Below are 21886 nucleotides of genomic sequence, written 5' to 3' on the forward strand. Positions count from 1 at the left end.
GTGCTCTGACACCAGCTTCCTGACATGAAGAAAAGAATTTCACTGTGCATATGTATATGTGATAAAAACTCATTATCACTAATTTAAAATAGATTGTCATGATGGTGGACAGAAAAATATCTTTATTACTTTTTGCAATTTCATGTTATCCTCTTTTACCCAGCCAAGAATGGCTCAGAAGCCATGGTAGCTTGCTTTAGGTAAAATCTGCATCAGTGTTATTGCCTCATCACTGTAGACTGTTGCTGGAGTATTTGTGAATAATTCTTTTAAAATGTTAGCAGTGTTGTCTGAACTGCCCATCCCTACCATTTATTTTGTTTGCTTCCAGAAGAAGGGGGTAAAGCGGAAAGCGGACACTACCACGCCCACCACCTGCGCCATCACGGCCAGCAGAGGCGAGTCTCCCACTCCACTGCTGGACTCCAAACACAGCAAGGTGATCTCCAGACGCGAGAGCACCGGCCGACCCATCAAACCTCCAAAGAAGGACCTGGATGACGGTGAACTCCTGCAGCAGGGGAGCAAGAAGAGCAAACTGAGCGACCACCTCAAATATTGCGACACCATCCTAAAAGAGATGCTGTCCAAGAAGCATGCCGCCTACGCCTGGCCCTTCTATAAACCTGTGGATGCTGAAGCACTAGAGCTGCATGACTACCATGAAATCATCAAGCAGCCTATGGACCTCAGTACAGTCAAAGTATGGCACTTAGACTCTGATCTCTCCTGTTTGTTTTTTCTTTAAAAAACAAACTCGTAAATCCCAAATATATTGCATATAAATTAGAGCCGCTGAATGTAATGAGTTAATTTTCTTCTATAGTTTTAACAGTAATAATTATTAGCAGGCAATTTGTGACAAATGACACCCTGTGCTGTTTTTTTCCAGAAAAAAATGGACAGCAGAGAGTACCAAGACGCCCAGAGCTTTGCAGCAGATGTCCGGTTAATGTTCTCAAATTGCTATAAATATAATCCGCCTGATCACGAGGTTGTTGCCATGGCAAGGAAACTTCAGGTAAAAAGTAATGAACTGTAAAGATTTCCTCATACGTCCTCAGCGCTCTCTGTCTAACCCTCGCTCTGCTCCCCCGGTAGGACGTGTTCGAGATGCGTTTTGCTAAGATGCCAGACGAGCCGGCTGAGCCCTCATCCCCTGGAGGCACGTCTGCCACGGCAGTAGTAAGTAAGAGCACAGAGAGTAGTGAGAGCAGTGCCGACTCGTCCAGCTCCAGCTCTGACTCGGAGGAGGAACGAGCCACCCGCCTGGCAGAGCTGCAGGAACAGGTGAGTGAGCTGCAGGTGGGTGGCACTACTCACCACCAAGAGCAGAGCAGGAGGGAAGGGTTTATATACTACCTCCCTGAACCACTGGTCAAACTGCTTCATTTATTTTTATGCATTGGGGTAACTTTCAAGAGCTTAAAATATCATTCTCAGGGTACATTATCTTCTGTACAATAGAATAGTATCTGTCACATACATTTATAGTGAAATTCGCATATCCCAGCTTGCAAGGAAGTTATGGTCAGAGCTTGAAGGCCCAACAGTGGCAGCTTGGAAGTGCTCAAGCTGAAACCCCTGACCGTCTGAGCAGTGTCGTACAGTCGAAAGGAGCTGGTGCTGCATGGGTGTCTTGCCATTTGAGTGTAGTGTTTATTTTCTGGACATGATGATGTATTTATAAACCTCACATTTTCCTTGAGAGTCATAGAAGGAAAATGTTTTTAAAGCCACAAACATTTAACATGACATGGCTGAATATATCGAGTGTATATATTTTTTTTCGTATTTGAGTTCTTTGTATTGGCAGATATGCGATACTGACATCCTCTTCCTAACCAAGGTGGTCTTTACAACCTTCTTTTGCTTTGTTAAGTAACTGGGGTGTGATAGCGGTGTTCTCTAAGACCCACTGTGCTTTGGTTCCATGTCTAAGATCTGTATCTTGTCAGTCAATGATGAATATTTCAGTCCGTGAAAGAATATTTTACTGAATGCTCTTGCACTCTTGTATGACAGCTTGGCTCTTTTTTTTTCTTTATTATTATTTATTTATTTATTTATTTATTTTTTAACCAGCGATTCACTACGGAGCCTCACATACCTAACAACAGGTTCCAGGTGAATTTCAGGTGTTTTCTCAACCTGTTCTCTACCTCCCCACTGACCCTTTTGTTTTGGTTAGTGTCTGGTTAAGTGAGCAGTAGAGGTTTAGACACCTTAAATAGAGGTAGGTGGTCTTTTTCCTGCTTTTCTACTCAGCTTGGCTTTTAGCTCTAACTCCTGTTCTGCCCTGATGTCTGTTGATTGATGTTTTCCTGGGGAGAGTCAATGTCAATCACAGGTCCTGGACCCGCTAGATTTCTGTTGTTTTTTGCTTCCACATTTTTTTCTTTTAACTTTCAAGGGTTTTATGATTCACATTTTAGGTTGAGGTTTTTAGTTGTTGTTGTTTGCTAAGGGATATCTTGTTTACAGTGCCCTCCACTAATATTGGCACCCTTGGTAAATATGAACAAAGGAGGCTGTGTAAAATTCTTTATTGTTTAATCTTTTGATATTTTGTTAAAAAGATTCAGAAAAATACTCTGCTCTCATGGATATCAAACAATTTAAACAAAACAGGTTTTTCCAAAAAAAAAAATCTTTGTTAAATATAGGTGTGCAACAATTATTGGCACCCTTTTAGTCAATACTTTGTGCTACCTCCCTTTGCCAAGATAACAGCTCTGAGTCGTCTATAATACCTGATGAGGTTGGAGAATACATGGCAAGGGATCTGAGACCATTCCTCCATACAGAATCTCTCCAGATCCTTCACACTTCGAGGTCCAAGCTGGTGGACTCTCCTCTTCAGTTCACCACACAGGTTTTCTATGGGTTTCAAGTCAGGGGCCTGGGATGGTCATGGCAGGACCTTGATTTTGTGGTCAGTAAACTATTTGTGTTGATTTGGTGTACGTCTTGGATCACTGTCCTTCTGGAAGATCCAACCACGGCCCATTTGAAGCTTTCTGGCAGAGGCAGTCAGGTTTTCATTTAATATGTGTTGATATTTGATCAAGTCCATGATGCCATGTGTCCTAACAAAATGTCCAGGTCCTCTGGCAGAAAAACAGCCTCAAAACATTAAAGAGCCTCCACCATATTTAACCATGGGCATGAGGTACTTTTCCATATGGAGGGCGCTGTGTGTAAAATAAATAAATAAATAAATATATATATATATATATATATATATATATATATATATATATATATATATATATATATATATATTTATATTATACACATACACAGTGCCCTCCACTAATATTGGCACCCCTGGTAAATATGAGCAAAGAAGGCTGTTAAAAATTGTCTGTTGTTTAATGATCCAAAACATACATCAGAATCAACACAAAAATGGTTTATTGACCACAAAATCAAGGTCCTGCCATGGCCATCCCAATCCCCTGACTACGTGTATGTATGTGTGTATGTACAGTGCATCCAGAAAGTATTCACAGTGCTTCACTTTTTCCACATTTTGTTATGTTACAGCCTTATTCCAAAATGGATTAAATTCATTATTTTCCTCAAAATTCTACAAACAATACCCCATAATCACAACGTGAAAGGAGTTTGTTTGAAATCTTTGCAAATTTATTACAAATAAAAAACAAAAAAAGCACATGTACATAAGTATTCACAGCCTTTGCCATGACACTCAAAATTGAGCTCAGGTGCATCCTGTTTCCACTGATCATCCTTCAGATGTTTCTACAACTTGATTGGAGTCCACCTGTGGTAAATTCAGTTGATTGGACATGATTTGGAAAGGCACACACCTGTCTATATAAGGTCCCACGGTTAACTATGGGTGTCAGAGCACAAACCAAGCCATGACGTCCAAGGAATTGTCTGGAGACCTCCGAGACAGGATTGTATCGAGGCACAGATCTGGGGAAGGGTACAGAAACATTTCTGCAGCATTGAAGGTCCCAATGAGCACAGTGGCCTCCATCATCCGTAAATGGAAGAAGTTTGGACCCACCAGGACGCTTCCTAGAGCTGGCCACCCAGCCAAACTGAGCGATCGGGGGAGAAGGGCCTTAGTCAGGGAGGTGACCAAAAACCCGATGGTCACTCTGACAGAGCTCCAGTGTGTATCTGTGGAGAGAGGAGAACCTTCCAGAAGAACAACCATCTCTGCAGCGCTCCACCAATCAGGCCTGTATGGTAGAGTGGCCAGACGGAAGCCACTCCTCAGTAAAAGGCATATGACGGCCTGCCTGGAGCTTGCCAAAAGGCACCTGATGGACTCTCAGACCAAGACAAAGATTGAACTCTTTGGCCTGAACGTCAAGCGTCATGTCTGGAGGAAACCAGGCACCACTCATCACCTGGCCAATACCATCCCTACAGTGAAGCATGGTGGTGGCAGCATCATGCTGTGGGGATGTTTTTCAGCGACAGGAACTGGGACGAGGGTTCATCTTCCAACAGGACAATGACCCTAAGCACACAGCCAAGATAACAAAGGAGTGGCTACAGGACAACTCTGTGAATGTCCTTGAGTGGCCCAGCCAGAGCCCAGACTTGAACCTGATTGAACATCTCTGGAGAGATCTAAAAATGGCTGTGCACCGACACTCCCCATCCAACCTGATGGAGCTTGAGAGGTCCTGCACAGAAGAATGGGAGAAACTGCCCAAAAATGGGTGTGCCAAGCTTGTAGCATCATACTCAAAAAGACTTGAGGCTGTAAATTATTGCCAAAGGTGCTTCAATAGAGTATTGAGCAAAGGCTGTGAATACTTATGTACATGTGCTTTTTTTTTGTTTTTTATTTTTTTTAAATTTGCAAAGATTTCAAACAAACTTCTTTCATGTTGTCATTATGGGGTATTGTGTGTAGAATTTTGAGGAAAATAATGAATTGAATCCATTTTGGAATAAGGCTGTAACATAACAAAATGTGGGAAAAAATGAAGCGCTGTGAATACTTTCCGGATGCACTGTAGAGGGTAAAGGGGGTCTTTGTTGGGTTTTAGGTGAAGTGATATACTGGCGGTATTCATTTCTGTCGGTAGTGTCATATTATGTTTAATTTTGGATACTAATCTGTTGATTAGTCGTGCCAGGATGGTCCTGGCATAACAAAATGTGGGAAAAAATTAAGCGCTGTGAATACTTTCTGGATGCACTGTATGTGTTTGTGTGTATATATTAGGTCTGCACGATTATTGCCAAAACAATAATCACGATTATTTTGATCAATATTGAGATCACGATTCAGTACATTCCTGCTAGTGTACAAATCTTTGCATCATAGACTGGTACTTAAAGTGCATCATCTCGTAGAAGCAAAATATCAATAAAATTGTACCCAAAATATAGGATGAGTAAAAATAAAAATGCCATCAACCAAATGAAAATACGCATCAAATATAACGATATGCAATCAAATAAACAATTCAGGCCTATGCAGAAAAGGCAATAACAGTGTTTACAGGAGGAGAGACGCAGCCAAATCACCCAATAGAGTGACGCAGGGATGACCTCATTTTGTACCGGAACCCGGAAGTTAGCATCACACTGGTTCCCTCGACAAAAACCCAATAGGATTTTCACATAGGCTTTTGGATTGCAGTGAAATTTTCTATGAGCGGAGGACAAACTTTGAACGTCATTATCGTTCATGTAATCGGGGGCAGTCAAAATTGTAACAGAGATCAATATTCAATTAATTGTGCAACCCGTAAGTAAAGTTTTAGTTTTAGTCTGAAGTTTATATTATAACATTAGAATGATTAGAACGTCTGTCAGCCGATCAGAATCAACAATGTTGTGGTATAATATTTAGTAATTCAGAGTTAATTCTGGTACTTATTGATAGTATTGCCATTTTTTGTACTTCCAATTTTACAGAAGTTTGTACAGTAAGTACTCTGAATTGAATAGATGATGATTCCAGGTTTACTTCAGTGAATTCACGTGTAAAACAGAAAGCTGTGCATAATTATTGGTAATATGAGTATAATAATACTCATACTATTATATTACATTGATTATATTGAGAATGACCTGGCCAATTACATATTTAGCATTATGTAGTGCTGTATACGTCTGTTGTTCCATTCAGTTTCAGTGGCCTCGTACAGATGATGGACAGGTTGTCAAGAAGCAGTGTTAAACCTATTAACATGAAGTGGATCCAATCTTTGAATGAACACCAAGACATTTGTGGCAAAAAGAACCTTTGTCTATTTCCTTGCCCTAGACCGTAAATAGATACTGTCTTGTAATCTAAAGTGAAACCACCTCGTGACATCAGGCCTACTTCAACAATTGGATATCCATACTCTTTCCAGAATGGTTCCTGAGAGTGTGTTTATTCTGCGTATACCACAACCAAAGACCACATTGTTTAATTTATTAAGACTTAGTGTTGTCGAACCACCGTTAGACAAGTTAGTTCCTGTTATCACTTACATTATAACTGCGATAAACATTCCCTCACCATCATCTCTCTCTCAAACCCCCCCCAAAAAAACACTGCCCGTCAGTTAACCAAGGAACCAGAATGCATAAACGCATCTGTCCTTAAGATTTTCCCATGCTGGGAACTTTAACAGCACCGTGTTAACCGCTGTTAGAAAGCGTCAACACTCGAGAGTCCTTCCATAAATGTCTCCTGACAAAAAACTTGCCAGACTCTACGAGTGCATCAATGTAATTAATAATACTATAATTCATGTTACAGCCAGAACTACTGTCCAAGGCCATGTGGTTATAAAAAATAATGCGCATCCCCTGACCAATCAGATTCACTGTATAACATACACATGCGAATACTGCAGACCGGAAACGCAGGAACATGCGAAGTGGTTTCACATTTCGCCGCGTTCCAAAGTTCAAGTTTGGTCAGCTCTGACCTGCGAACCCACATAACTTGAGATGTGACCAATAGAAGATCGACACTTCATGGCGTGATGATTATAGCGGTGTTGCACCATCCCGTTTTATACAATGTAGCTTTAAAAGAATATAACATCATAACTTCAAAAGAGAAGTTGCCTGGATTGTGGTGTCACTGCATACAGGAACAGATGGTATATACATCTGATGTATCCGATTGCCACCCATATTCACAGAGATCTCTGAAGAAATTTCACATGCTGAAGGTCTAGTGTGACCGTTTAAGAGAAATAAACGAGTATATGAATTTCCTCTTAGGGGACAAGTATGTAGCCGTAGCTCTTATCCTCTCCTGATCAAGTTTCTGTTGAAGCACGTCATGTTTGCAATCCTCAATAAAAAAAAGTTCCGGCTACGAGATTTGGTGTTCCCTCTACACGTTAAGCAATGATAATATTTGAGTCTGGCCAGTGTGTATCTTATTTTCTCTTGATAATTTCTTTTGTGATTATGCGTTGAGCTAGCTTAGCTTTATCAGTAGCTTTATAGGTTTTATCGGTGTTTCCACATACCTGCATGCTCCTGTTTCGGAAATCTGTCACCCATGCACGCTAATCCGGCTAGTGAAAAAAGTCGTACTGACCGCCAGATTGCATCCCAGCTGGTGTGTGTAGTGCAGCAGGTGGGATGTGGAAGCATTTGCTATAGTGGCATCAAGGTGCATCACACCAGTGCATGCATACAAATTGAAAACTTGTCTTATAAAAGTCAGCAGGAAGTGGGGTTTATTCTGTTTCTCTGCTTGTTAAAGCTGTGTGTTCAACACAACTACAAATGGAAAACAAATTGCTCGGACACAGTCGTCTTGTCCACACAGTCCAGTTTAGTGATTTGTTCATCTCTGTTCAGGTAAAGACTGTTATAAATTTTTGAGGGAAGTTTGAAAAGCTTCACATTTAATCAGGAACAAAGGTTCTAAAACTGTCTAGACTATTTTTCTCATGAGGAAAGGGCAGAAAACTGCAGTATTAAATAAAAGGGGCAAATGATAATGTGAAATATATGGCATTCAATACTTAGTTATTTCCCTGAATAGCTAAAATCCTTCTTGCATCCTGTAGCAGCAGTTTGTCCACCTGTTAACCAGCTAACCGTCTGTCCCCATTCCCCTTCTCTCCCCAGCTAAAGGCTGTTCACGAACAGCTGGCCGCTCTGTCACAGGGCCCTGTCAGCAAACCAAAGAAGAAGAAAGAAAAGAAGGAAAAGGAGAAGAAGAAGAAAGACAAAGAGAAGGACAAAGACAAAACTAAGGCCAAGGTGGAGGAAGAGAAGAAGCCCAAGTCCTCGCAGCAGAACAAGCCGAGCCAGCCGAAGAAGAGTTCAACCAGGAAACCCAACAGCACGTCTACTACCAGGTACAACCATGTGTCACAAGATTAGTTGGAAATATTACAATAAATCTCAAGGTGTTGGGGGATTTTTTTTAAACCATTACTAACCATTTTTATTTGATACTTTCCTTGCTTCTTTAGGGTTTTTTTTAAATCCCATAAATCTGTGTTTACCCAATGTGTATTTTCTCTTTGTCATTAACTGCTGTCAAACTCTTCCACAGGCAACCGAAAAAAAGCGCCAAACCCAGTGGGGCGAATTACGAGTCGGACGAGGAGGAAGCGCTTCCCATGTCGTACGATGAAAAGAGGCAGCTTAGCCTAGACATCAACCGGCTGCCCGGTGAGAAGCTGGGCCGTGTGGTGCACATTATCCAATCCCGCGAGCCATCGCTGCGTGACTCCAACCCAGACGAGATTGAGATCGACTTTGAGACACTCAAGCCATCGACACTGCGTGAGCTCGAGCGCTACGTCAAGTCCTGTTTACAGAAGAAACAGCGCAAACCTTTACGTAAGTCCAGTGTGTGTGTGTGTGTGTGTGTGTGTGTGTGTATGTGTGTGTGTTTTCTTACAGGGGTTTGTCTCTTTCTCTGCTGACCTGCTCTGAATGCTGAATTTGCCTGTGATACTTCTATCTGTGATGGGAGCACTGCCTTTCTCGGCTGTCTTGCATGATTGGTAGATCACCTCTCCACTCCTTACTCAGATTAATACTGTGCCTGTATATGAACCTATCAAAAGAAATTACATTTAAGTCATCAGTGATTCTTCCTGAAAGCTTGGAACATTTTTGAATAAGACATTATGCCACTAATTAGTGTTATTTTGTATTTGTATGTGGCCTATTATTTTCAGGGGTGGACAAATCTTATTAATTAGCTAGGTGGATACTCCACTGTATATATTACAGATAATATCACAAATGTAGAAGACATAACTGCACATGTAATCGATTTGGCTTAGGGAAAGATTCATGTTTTGTGCCTTTTTACTTCCTGTACAGACAAAATCTGTATTGTAAGAGCAAGGACATTTTGCAGAATAGTCAGCTAAATACCTTAACTTTGCTAGCTAGCATCAATAACGGGTGAAAATGTGACATAATTTTATGCAAATAAATTTATGATCAGGTAGTTAGGTAGTTACAGTGTCTTGATACAATCTGGTGCAATTTTTGTGATTGTAGGGATGTACTGATCTGATACTGGTTTAAAATACTGAATTGGCATCAGATCATATTTGACGCATTTTCCAAGCCGATCCACTGGTAGTTTATTCTGTGAATGCATTATGTTGCCTGATAGGAAACATCATGTGAGCACAGAACACAACTTAGGATGTCAGTATCGGAAGATACTCGGCACTAATATTACTATCGTATTGAAAATTGAAGAAGTCTGGATGGTTGCAAAAACAGGCCAGAATGTGTCCTTGGTTGATGTTTGTAGTGCAGAATAGCAGGTTAGAGTTACGGCATTGACATGAATAACCAAGCGAAGAAATATGCTCGGCAAAATAAGAAACGTCCTCTCACATTCGACTGCTTTTATTTCCAGCAAATTTCTTAACATGTGTAAATATTTGTATTAACATAAAAAGATTAAATGACTGAGACATAAACTGAACAAATTTCAGACATTTGAGGAACAGAAATGGAATAATGAGTCCCTGATTAAAGGTGGGGGGTCAATATCAAAAGTAACAGTCAGTATCTGGTGTGTCCACCAACTCCTTTAAGTACTACAGTGCATCTCATCCTCATGGACTGCACCAGATCTTGCTGTGAGATGTTCCTCCACTCTTCCACCAAGGCATCTACAAGTTCTCCATCACGTCTGGGGGACACACGGTTACATGTAATTTTCCACTGCAAGGACAATCAGCTGTCCTTCCTGTCTCCCTGTAGCACTGTCTTAGGCGTCTTACATTACAGATATTGCCGTTTATTTCTCTGGACACATCTGCAGTCCTCATGCCTTCCTGCAGCAGGACTATGGCATGTTCACGCAGGTGAGCAGGAACCCTAGACATCTTTCTTCTGGTGTTTGTCAGAGTCAGTAGAAAGGTCTCTTTAGTGTCTTAAGTTATTGTAACTGTGTCTTTAATCGCCTACGGCCTGTAAACTGTTAGTGTCTTAAGGACTGTTCCACAGGAGCATGTGCAATAATTGTTTATGGTTCATTGAACAAGCATGAAAAACATTGTTTATACCCTTTCCAATAAAGATTTGTAAAGCTTATTTGTATTTTACAAAATTATCTTTAAAATACAGTCTCCTGTAAAAGGGATGTTTCTTTTTTTTTTGTTCTTTTTTTTTGCCGAGTGTATATATCAACCAACTGGAGCATGTTAAGTTCAGGAAATGGCATTGAGCAACTAATGGATAAGAGAATAAAACCATCAGATGAAGTGTTTCCCTGAGTCACATGTCTTGCAGTGACACGTAAGCACTGGTGATTCAGATACATGATTAACCATCTTTCCCGAGTGCCCAGGCTACTGATTTGTCCACCCCTGGTGCTTATTCACTACACACACTGTAGATAAAGTAGTAGTATGCATCAGCTCATTGTACTGCAGTAGATGAATTAGTTGCAGTGTAGTTGAAGTGCTTCTTGCTGCTTGTTGCCACGGCGGCGGGTGCGAGGCTGAGGACTCACTGGTCGCCGCTGTGTGTCTCCTGCAGCGGGCACTGGGAAAAAGAGTGCCAAGACTAAAGAGGAACTGGTTCAGGAAAAGAAGAAAGAGTTAGAAAAGAGGCTGCAGGACGTGAGCGGACAACTGAACAACAACAAGAAACCGCCCAAAAAAGGTACCCATGTGGCAGTGTGTGGAGAGGACAGACAGGGATTTGCTTTATAACAATATTCCTTTCTCTTTACAATGTGTCTGTAACTGGGTTTTTTTTTGCTAACTTAAAGGCCATAACATGCCCCTTCTCTTTAATTTGCTTCAGTCCTGTTCCTAAAGGGTTAGTGAGATTAGATCAATTGAATCAAAGTTAGAAGTAGTTTCGTCCTGCCTCAGTGTCTCTGGCTGCTTAGAGGACTGTTGGTCCGATTCTGTCATGATTAATGCTTTGCTCTGTGCGCATGCCTTTATTCTATCATAACACACAATCACATTGGTGTCTAAGGGAGCAGGGCTAAGGGTTCTTACTGAGGGTCATAACACCATCCAATTTAATGACTTGTGGTCCATTGGATAAGTCCGTCCGTCCCCCCCCCCAAAAAAAAAACTCTTCTGCAACCTGGAACTGAAATGGACTTAATTGGTATTATGTCTTGAATCTACACAAAATAGCCCATAATAGTGAATTACAGAAAGCTGTTACTATAAAAGTGTAGAAACCACTAAATTAGTTCCAGTGCAACCAGTTGGCATTATAAGTCACATAATTAGTTGAATAGAGTTGAACTGTGTACCGTTAACATGTCAAGTAACACCCGTTCTTAGGAAGCCCCGGAGTTTATTACAACATACCTAAACAAACAGTAAAATAAAGACCATTTAAGACCATTTCAGTTCCAGGTTGTAATACATTTGGGGTGAAAAAATGGGGGTGGTTACTTATGCAAGCCCAGTGTAAGGACATTGAATTTGGCATATCTGATTTATTGTTTTCTGTCCATTCCTTGCTCTAATCTTCATCTCTTATACCCAGCAGAGAAGGCGGGCTCAGCGCCAGGGGGCGGGCCATCTCGGCTGAGCGGCAGCAGCAGTTCTTCCGACACGGGCAGCAGCAGCTCCAGCGGCTCCAGTTCTGAGAGCAGCGACTCGGACTGAGCTCTTGACATGTACACTTCAACCTCCTTCATTTTTCTAATGAGTAGTGTTTACTGTCCTGATAGTGTCTCACCTGAAGACCTGTTCCATACGGAGTTAGAAGCTAAAGACAGAAGATATTTTAAAATAACCTGTTGTAGAACGCCCTCGGCTTGGATAAAGACCTGTACGGATAAAGATAGCTGACCGTGGAACAGTGGCGGCCCTCACAGGGAAACACCTGGTCATCACCAGGACAGATATTTTTGTGGTTGTGGAGACTTTGAGTTGTTTTTCCCCCAGGTTCTTGCTCAGAAGATCCCAATGACAAGTGCATATTTAGTGGACTGACAAACGCCTGGCCATGTTTCAGTAAATTAGTAGCTTCATCAAGTATGAAAGTGTGAAGGAGCAAGCAGCTAACTTTCTCTCTTTCTGCTATGCCGGTCATGTAAGCATGACGTTTCAACTCATTCCACGTTTCTTTTACAGATAGTTACACTGATAGTTATTGTTACCATTTTAAAGAAGAACTTATTTATTTTTCATCTGGTATGTTTCATCTCCTGGTTTGCCAGGAGTTACAGAGATATCAAGAAATGAGTGGAACTTTTAAAAATTGGTGCATCATGACTAAGTGGAGTGAACAGGTCTGGGTCGTACCATGGCTTACTGTTTTCTCCCCGTGTCAGTAAAGTTCAGAGCTGTACTTTGAGAGGTCTGTGTGTAGTCTGCAGTAGGTTCAGTTGTCTCAGCGCTGTAATTTCCTTCTCACGGTGCGTGTCTCTCATTCAGTATTTGATGTTTTTGTCTTTTGTTTTAACTACATTATACATTCTCAATAATGGGTTTGTTTTTATACATTATTTGAACATACTCAACTTTTTTTTCCACTAATGATATATTTCAATGATGTACACAATGTTTTTCCTACAGCCTCTGGAATCTATCATATTAATCACCAGTGTCTTTGATTGAGCAGTAATTCACAAAACTATTATTTATTATTGAAGCATAATTGGCTGTCTGAGTCCGACTAAGATCCCAGTGAAGAGCCAATAATAAACAGTCTGATGTGTACTTTTCCTCTTTGGCAAAGTCTCTAATCCAGGATGCTTCGCTCTCATGTGGAATACTAGTAGTCTGGTCCTCATGGCTGTGTCCCTGAAATAAAGAGGACAGTTGTCTCATTCGCCTATAAAGACAAACAGCAGTACTCTGTGTTAACTTCAGCAGGTTGTGTTTAGTCATTTCCGAAGTATTACACTAATGACTTCTCTATTTTATGAATAGCCTTTTTTTAAATCACCATGTCTTTCAGAATACTATATTAAATGCTTTGAGTGGTACTTCAATGCTGAACAAAAGTTGTTGGTATATTTTCTTGCCACATCTTTGAACTGATTACTGAACTCCTACATAACCGAACAACGTTATAGACATAATTTCCTTTGTTTAGTACTTAAAAAAAAAAAAAAAAAAAAAAAAAAGTTTCAATAACCCAGATCAACAACACATCAAACTCTACCCTGTCCCCTCAAAACAGTGGATGTTTTATCATTGCCTTAAGTTTAGTGGTCTAAATAACAGAAGAACTGAGTTGAAACTGTTAAGCCAGGATTTGTATTTTCCTTTCGCAGCTCAGATGATGTTGAAACACTGATATCAAGACATGAGAAGTGAATTTCTTCTTTTTTTTTTTTTCCTCCCCTCAGTATTAGTGTTCTGAGTGTGTTACTTTTCTCCCATAATTGTCACTGGCATATCTCTTCCACTAAACAAAGGGGGGGGAGCATAAAAGGTTTTTAAAAGATGTCACCCATAAAAAGGCTTAAATATAAATGTTATATGATAACATATGTACATGTATATTCACCTATTAGTTGATGCTTTGGGTATAAATAGGTTATTTTAGTTCTTTTTTTTATGAGTGAAAACCTTTGTGTATTGCATGTTGATTTACATTATATTTCTTAAGCTTTTTTTTTTTTTTTTTTTAACTGTTTATAATGTATGAGCCACTCTGAAGTAAAACCATCAACATTAGTCAAGCTAAAGTAAGTTTAGAGCTGCTGTGAAACTGACTGATGCAGAAACTAAACAAACTCCTAAATTGGACCGTCGGCCCCCTTGGTTTTTTTTTTGTTTTATTTTATTTTATTTGTAAATAAATCTGAAGAAAAAAAAATCACAATGGTGTCTTCTCGCTCACTAGTTCCTTTCATTTGCTTTATTGTGTTTTGTGCATATTGGGGTGATTTTATATAAAATACTGAAGAAAAGCTGTTAAACTGCATCACCGAGGCGTGCATAAAGCTCCTGATTATCAGTTGATAATCAGTCCAATCATTTTTATATGGCACGTGTGAGTCTCAGGAATATCATTCAGACAGGAGGAACATGTAACATACCTTTAACATTAAACTTACAGCTGCAACTAGGTCCGGCTATTTCCAAGACGATATCGGAAACTGCAATGAGAATTTGTCGCTCTGTTTACAAATAAGGACTCGTATAATCCCATAACACTGTTACATAACAGAACATATGCGGGAGCCGCTTTCAGGCGCGTGTACCGTGTTTTTGTCCCGCACTACCACGGCCTGGTTGCCGTACTGACTGTACCAGGCGCTGCGGCTGCGGTTCAGGTAGTTAGTCGGTGATTTCTCAAGCTCCAGCTGCTGCTGCTGCCAAATGAGCAGCGATGTGTCTCTGTACCGCAGCCGAGCGAAACCTTCCGACATGGCCTTCTCTGCCAGAGGACATCTCTCTGCCATATTGCCCAGTAGTGCTGTGGGAATGTCGGCTCTGTGGCGCGAGATGACTGCAGGACATGTCAGAGCGCTCCTCCACTCGATCACGCCATCGCTTTAAAAACACACCAAGTGTAAAAGTGCTTCGCTTCGTAAACAATCAACTTTTAGTCCATATAAAACGCACCCGCTCTGCGTTTTGACGTGCAAAGTAATTCCGTAGTTACATGCCAACGTTAGCTTGTTTATCCACCTTCGTATCCATTAAACTCGATGTAATCAGTCCGAAACTGCAGGTTTTAACCCGAAATAAGCTCCGTTGCATGGTTCCTGGAGACTGAGTTTAGGATTGCGGTTTTATTGACCGTCTCTGCTTATTAAATCCCTGTTATAAAAGTGAAAGACTGACAACATTGATAAGCCAGCAAAGGAACGCCAATTGCTGCCTGTGGCAACAGCGTCCCTCTCATTTTGGGTCCGTCTGAACCATCGAGTCCGATTTATAGTTCCGGGACTTTGTACTTTGTGAATGCAAAGTTGTTCGCCGATCCGAGTGAATTCCTTCCAGTTGCAAATGTTTATATTTATCCTAAACTTGACACTTTACACGTGACTGCAGTGAAGCTGCTCAGTATTTCATTCTAGTTATCTGTCCGAATTTCAGGACCAAAAAACATGAAACGCACATATTATTCATCAGTACAAGAGATATGTAATACTTCATGTAATGTTACCAATATGAAATATATATATACATATACATATATATATTTATTTATTTATTACTCTGTGCAGGTTTCTGCATCCTCACTGGATGTCCGGCGATTATTAATAGCTGAACTTTACTGTTAGTTCCCGGTGGTTTGAAACCGTCCATCCGACCTCAATATTTGATTAAAATAACATGACGTGTTTTCTTACAGGACATTGTCTTGCCCAAGGTGCGCAGCGTTACTAAAACACGCATGCGCAGAACGACATGCTGATTCCAACAGAGAAAGTAATGAGACACGGACCTTTAAATGGCTAGTTTTCTTCTATTTCACGGATTATTAATAATAATAATAATAATAATAATAATAATAATAATAATAATAATAATAATAAAAGATTACCCACCTCGTTCAATCGGATAGATATTTCATTCGGATTGGTCTCAATCGGTTTACATTATTCCGATCGATGTGTCTGCATAAAGGTTTTTTATTCCTATTGAGCAATCAGTCGGATTATTAAGATATTTGGCTGCATGTAAACGTAGCCACTATGAATACTGTAGTATGAGCTGGCTGGTAAACTACATCAACATAAAAATGTGTGAAAGGCTACCTACAAAATATTATTGCAAAAAAAAAGGCATTTTCACATATTTTTGGTTGTCACATTCATCAATAGTACACTTTTGGTTTGCATTTAATTAACTGCAATGAAGTGCCTCCTGTAAGAGCAGCACGTTTTATTAGAAACTGGCACTAGCGCCATGAAGGCGTGAGTGGAATAAATACATAACCCTGCATGCCTATTTTTAAAATGAAGATTTTCCCAGCACATTTGATTTGAGTTTGTTGTTGCACATTTTGCCAAATCAGCAGTTTGTAATTCATTTCAATGTTTTCATTTTACCCCTGTAAAATATTAAACAAACCAACACTTATGGAATTAAATCAAATGCGAACATTTATTTAAATTTCAAAGCAAGCATAAAATTATGTAAATGTACACAACAGGAGACAGTTCAGTCTGTCCAAATTAAAAGAAGAAGAAAAAAGCAGTATTACACAAGCAAAGATGCTTTCATTTCATTACATTGTCAATTAATTGACATTTGGTCCACCACTTAAATAAGCAGTTTTTTTAAAAAAAACAAAAAAAAAAACTGTTTTAAAGGGACTTGATGAGACAGCAGCATGTGGAAACGGACTGTAAGGCCAGAATAGAGAGAGAGATTCTGCATGCTAAGTGGTGGATTTCGAGGATTTTTTGTTCATTTCTTCTTGGGCACAGCAGTGTCGAGGGGCTCCCCAATTTCCCTTCCACGCAGTTTAAGTCCTGCCAATCACCAGAATATAGTGGAAAAACTTTGGACACATACATCAGGCTTCTTAAAAAAATGAAAGCTTTCAAAAGAATTTAAAAAAGTGAAATCTCACCGATAGCTCTCTCAATCTTTCCCATTACTTGATTATTGGGGATGGCCTTTCCTGCTTCATAGTCTGCAATTACTTGTGGCTTCTCATTAATTTTCTGAAGAAAACAACAATATTCATATCATCCCTATTCTGATGTACTGGTAGTAAAGTCCAGTCAAATTGTATCTTGGTCAATGCACAAAAAGAACCTCATTAATTTGCTTCCTGAAAAACGTGTATGATTTTCTACAAGAGTACTTACTGTGGCCAGGTCCTTCTGGGTTAAGCCTTTGTTTTGCCGGCCCTGCTGTATGGCTTTGCCCACCGACAGGGTTACTCGCTCGTGATGGAGCTCCTCTGTTTCTCTGTCCAGTTTGGCTGTGTTCTTAGTTATAACATGCTGCTTATTCTGACCTGCAGCCCCTGCAAAGAAAAGCAACACACAATAAAGCAAAGATCCCATACATTGCACACACTCAGTAGCTTTACATGGACAACAATAATCTAATTATTGACCTTATTCTGAATAAGACAATATTGTGATTAAGGTGTCTACATGAGTTGCTTTTAGAATATTCCTTTCACGTTCCTGTTTTACATGTTATAGAACATAGATCGATTGACGGCACACGTCATTACGTCCCCGCGCCACACCGTCCCTCCAGAATTTCACATATCAACATACAGTTCATCTTCGTTATGGTACCATATACAGTTTTGGGTGTTTTTATTAAAATTTTTTACTAACGCTTCAAGTGCAGTTAATTATTTGTCATGTTGTACGTGCAAATAGACGACTGCTTGAAACTGTGGCCTGCGTCCCAAATCGCGTACTTATCTACTATATAGTAGCCGAGATACATGTATTTCATCTACTACAGGCCTATAGTAGGCATGTACGTGGTTTGGGACGCAGCCGTGCTATCTTGTTTGCCGTAAAACGGTAGTGTCGAGTGTGTACGTGTCCTGTCGCAAAATGCGGTGAAAACTCTCACACGATGTTAATAGTGTGATTAAAGGTGTGTACATGTCTGTAATACACCTCGATAATGCGACTAAAACAGGAGTACTCCACATGTCAATTCAATTTGTGTTTACTTCGAGTATGACCTTAATCAGATTAAGGTCATTAAAAATTGCTGTTTACATGGTACTTTCTAAATCAGAGTATTGTCTTAATCAGGTTAATACCGGATTATTGTTGTCCATGTAAACGCACTGACTGATTCAACTAATACACGAATCTAAAATATGACGTCATCTGATGACTTTGTGGGCATGCGTGCAGCTCACAAACAAAAAGTTGGCAACACTGGTTGAGGAAGTACACAATGATCAGGTGAAAGTCAGGTGTCTTACACTTCTTTGTAGTCTCCACGTCCTCCCCTCGTCTCTGAGCTGCAAGTACTGCCTGCAAAGAAATATTTCATCAGACACAGTTAGCTCAGGAGCTCAACAGAAAACAAAGTCGCACCTAGCTAATGATCTTTTTTTTAAAAAAAAAAAAAAAAAAAAAACTCTTGTCCGCTAAACAATACACCTGGCTATATATAATAGTATAAAAAACGACAGTTTGTTGGTAATTATCTGACACAGTAAGCTCGCTAGCTGTAATATTAACATTAGCATATGAACCTGTTTGGATTTGGCCTGCGACGCGGACCCTTTCTTCCTCAGCACGGTCACTGTATCCCAGTCACTCTCGGCCATCTTTTCTCGAAGATTATTTGGTTTTATAACAGATTACGCAACTTATCTGGAGTCAATAAAACGCCCAACTCCTTGCTAAACTAATGTCTCGGAGTAGGAGTTGGCTTTCTTTGGTCTCTCGCTTCACGTTGCAAGCCGGAAGTGCGAGATCTACGTCACTGCGTAAATCAAGCGTCAGCTGATTTGCCTCTATTGGGTCTTTCTTGCTGAGATTTCACTTACTGTAAAATCTTTTAAACTCATTGATAATAATAAGAAATGAAAAGTTTCTGAAGAATAATGATCATATTTTTCTTACTGATTGAGGTGCTATTGTCTGTGACTGGAATAAAGTTGTTTGTATGTTCGATATTCGCGGATATGCGGAAATTAAGGGACCGTCTCTAAAGTTACATACGACATTGTTATACATGATTCTAACTTCAATAGCATTTGAAGGGAGTGACTTACAGTCATATAACCAACTGTACAGTGTTCATCTAGCTGTCAGCAGTGATGCACACCTTTTAGATTTTTGATATTTAATAAAATAAACTATTAAATCATATATAAATATTGTCATGTATTTTATTACTGCATGGGCTCATACACAAAATATACCATTATTTAAAGCTCAGTAGCATTTGAAGGGAATGATGTACAGTCATGATCCCAACTGTAAAGGGGTTCATCTAAATGTCAGGTATGACGCACACCTTTTAGATTTCTGATATTTATTAAAATAAGCTATTAAATCATATGTAAATTAGACATGAATTTCACTACCGGATGGGCCCATACACTAAATATGCCATAATTTAAAGCTCAATAGCATTTGAAGGGAATGATGTACAGTCACACAACCAACTGTAAAGTGTTCATGTAGGTGTCCGGTATGATGCACACCTTTTAGATTTTTGATATTTAACCCTACAATGCATGAACCAAAAAAACCTTCACGGTTGCATAAAGGGGGTCAAAATGACCCGTACTGGATTGAATGGTTTTCTTCAAAAAATAGATGACACTTTGCTACAATGAAAAAGAAATGACACTTTGCTACAATGTAAAGAGGTGAGTGTACAGCTTGTGTAACAGTGTAAATTTGCTGTCCCCGCAAAATAACTCAACACACAGCCATTAATGTCTAAACCGCTGGCAACAAAAATGAGTATACCCCTAAGTGAAAATGTCCAAATTGGGTCCAATTAGCCATTTTCCCTCCCTGGTGTCATGTGACTTGTTAGTGTGACAAGGTCTCAGGTGTGAATGGGGAGCAGGTGTGTTAAATTTGGTGTCATCGCTCTCACACTCCCTCATACTGGTCATTGGAAGTTCAACATGGCACCTCATGGCAAAGAACTCTCTGAGGATCTGCGAATATCGAACGTCAAACCAACTTTATTCCAGTTTGTTAGTGTTGTTTCGTTTTGTTTTGTTTTTCTTCATTTTCCTTTTATGTTATTGTATTTCAATGCAGTGCTGTTTTCTTTTCTTGCAATAAAAAAAAAAATGCTTGTATTGGCTGTATCCCAAATCAAGCAGTTTGCTGCACAGCACACTATTATGACTATATTATGTAGTGCACACTAGTTGTAGACAGTAATTCATATTGTTTTGGCACGTGTGCCATTTTCAACTAGATAGGTCTAAACCTCACTGGCTCCTTTTTTTTTTTTCCTGTATAAGAGCACTGCACAAAACAACAATAACACCTTCATTGATCCATGTAGTGCATTATATTGCCAGTAGGAAGCTATTTCATGTGGTCAGTGCTTTTCTCTCAGGGTTTGTACAGGGATTCAGCTAGATAATAGTGTATAACACAAGCCTGTACTTCAGTTAACACACCTTCTGTCCAAAATGACCCCCTACTACCTATTCCCTAAAACAGTAAAACTCTTTATAGGTGTCCATCTCTGTAGCTTCATCATATAGAAATTAATAAATTGCAGTATATTGTGGGATTTCAGAAATACACCAGCACTGGCAAAAACCTTCCACTATAGCAAAACAAATTGCCTACTGGAAAAAAAAAACACTAGAAAACCCCATAGAATTTGTAATGGTTTTAATGGTTATAATGGGAATTGTATTGGCTTTAATGGAAACTGTAATGGTCTCTGTGGGTCTCTACTGGAAATTTGTTGCCTTCTATTGGTGGCATGTTATGTCAGTGGATAAACCTCATAAGGACCAGTAATGGTAGTGGTTTTAATGGTTAGCTGGTGGTTTGTAATGGTACTTTTAATGGAAATCATTAGAATTTCTGTGATGGTTTCTATTGGAGGTTTTTCAAGCAGCGTTACAGTGCAAAGAAAGCTGTGCCTAGATAGTTATGTTTTCTTTTCACAGATATCAAGCTTGGTGAACTGTCAACAGATATGGTACCACCCCAAAGTTGATTATTTTACAATAACAGCACACCCCAGACTGTTTAATTCCTCTTATTCCACAAAGGATTGGCAAAGTTCACAATTTAAAAAAAAATAATAAGAAAAACACACCGTGCTAAGTTTGTTCCTGTTAGCAGTTATGTTATAATAGCCATACAGTAATTCCCTCACCAGTCTCATTGTTATTCTCCTGACATAAAGAAAAATGCAACTATTCAGCTCGTCTGTGCTGAAGACTCATCTATGGCAGAGCACTTACTGACTTGCAAGACGCTACCCAAGACTCCTTCCATACATGTTACATAAATTTTTCTGTACCTAAAGCTTCACATATAATTAAAGTTCACCATACAGAACAAGCACATTAATATAAACCTATGATTTGAATTACAGGTGGCACTATTTTCAGAGCTGCTGTTATACAAAATTAATCTACACCTTCTGACCAATCAGATTTGAGAATTCAACAGCATGGTGCTATAAATGTCACTTTTAAGGACCTCACCAACCTTTGTTTTATATTTATTTGGAGGAGTAAATTCTTAATTAGTCCCTTTAATTCCACTTACAAATCCTCCCTGAATTCACAGTTTGAAATATTGCTTTGCATTTTTCTTTGGGCTGCCTATTACACTCCTACTATTTAGTCTTTCTGTTTATTGTCTCTGACAGTGTATTGAATACTGTTCAGTGATATTCTCCAGCCAGTGGTGTACTGGTTGAAAGAAAATGGAGTGGGGACTTGTATTTATAGCCTGCTGAGTCAGAGTTCAGCGCCACTGGTGTTATCTGATAACTGCTATGGAGAGTAAGCAGAGTGACAAAGACAGCTGTGAAATCCTCTGTACTGC

General features: G+C 39.7%; 3 protein-coding genes across 18 annotated transcripts in view; 1 reads left to right on the forward strand and 2 right to left on the reverse strand.

Moving 5' to 3' along the window:
- brd3b (bromodomain containing 3b) overlaps positions 1–13148 on the forward strand; it is a 30495-nt gene extending 17347 nt beyond the window's left edge. For 9 of the 15 annotated variants that reach the window (XM_053653963.1, XM_053653959.1, XM_053653961.1 and 6 more), the window contains 7 exons: positions 332–703; positions 893–1021; positions 1102–1290; positions 8092–8324; positions 8525–8814; positions 10990–11115; positions 11968–13148. In XM_053653963.1, the coding sequence (XP_053509938.1) occupies positions 332–703; positions 893–1021; positions 1102–1290; positions 8092–8324; positions 8525–8814; positions 10990–11115; positions 11968–12089 (1461 nt within the window). In that variant the 3' untranslated portion in view covers positions 12090–13148. Of the gene's footprint in view, positions 1–331; positions 704–892; positions 1022–1101; positions 1291–8091; positions 8325–8524; positions 8982–10989; positions 11116–11967 lie in introns of those variants that run through there. The other 6 variants (XM_053653968.1, XM_053653972.1, XM_053653969.1 and 3 more) reach the window with 5 other exon arrangements.
- LOC128625556 (putative uncharacterized protein BRD3OS) lies at positions 12585–16361 on the reverse strand. The gene is made up of 2 exons (XM_053653977.1): positions 14480–16361; positions 12585–13232 (listed from the first exon to the last, which is right to left on the reverse strand). Exon 1 carries the CDS (start codon positions 14843–14845, stop codon positions 14600–14602), a length of 246 nt encoding a protein of 81 aa, XP_053509952.1. The 5' UTR covers positions 14846–16361; the 3' UTR covers positions 12585–13232; positions 14480–14599.
- Positions 16362–16485: 124 nt separating this feature from the next.
- Positions 16486–18825, reverse strand: edf1 (endothelial differentiation-related factor 1). 2 transcript variants are annotated; one of them, XM_053653974.1, is made up of 5 exons: positions 18586–18825; positions 18310–18361; positions 17213–17373; positions 16972–17065; positions 16486–16899 (listed from the first exon to the last, which is right to left on the reverse strand). In XM_053653974.1, exons 1-5 carry the CDS (start codon positions 18658–18660, stop codon positions 16703–16705), a joined length of 579 nt encoding a protein of 192 aa, XP_053509949.1. In that variant the 5' UTR covers positions 18661–18825; the 3' UTR covers positions 16486–16702. The 2 variants fall into 2 exon arrangements, with proteins under 2 accessions (XP_053509949.1, XP_053509951.1); XM_053653976.1 differs by having other exon boundaries at positions 16486–16870; positions 18586–18821.
- Positions 18826–21886: the final 3061 nt, after the last annotated feature.

The sequence above is a fragment of the Ictalurus furcatus genome, chromosome 22, assembly GCF_023375685.1.
Source record: "Ictalurus furcatus strain D&B chromosome 22, Billie_1.0, whole genome shotgun sequence".
In the NCBI taxonomy this organism is placed as follows: domain Eukaryota; kingdom Metazoa; phylum Chordata; class Actinopteri; order Siluriformes; family Ictaluridae; genus Ictalurus; species Ictalurus furcatus.

What these genes read in the sequence shown, in the direction of transcription:
- LOC128625556 (XM_053653977.1), bottom strand. Translation starts at nt 14,845, where the DNA reads ATGGCAGAGAGATGTCCTCTGGCAGAGAAGGCCATGTCGGAAGGTTTC.
- edf1 (XM_053653974.1), bottom strand. Translation starts at nt 18,660, where the DNA reads ATGGCCGAGAGTGACTGGGATACAGTGACCGTGCTGAGGAAGAAAGGG. An exon ending in CGTGGAGACTACAAAGAAGT is followed by an intron (nt 17,374 to 18,309) that starts GTAAGACACCTG and finishes TTTTCTTTGCAG; the next exon opens with GGGCTGCAGGTCAGAATAAG. An exon ending in CCCAGAAGGACCTGGCCACA is followed by an intron (nt 17,066 to 17,212) that starts GTAAGTACTCTT and finishes TGTTTTCTTCAG; the next exon opens with AAAATTAATGAGAAGCCACA.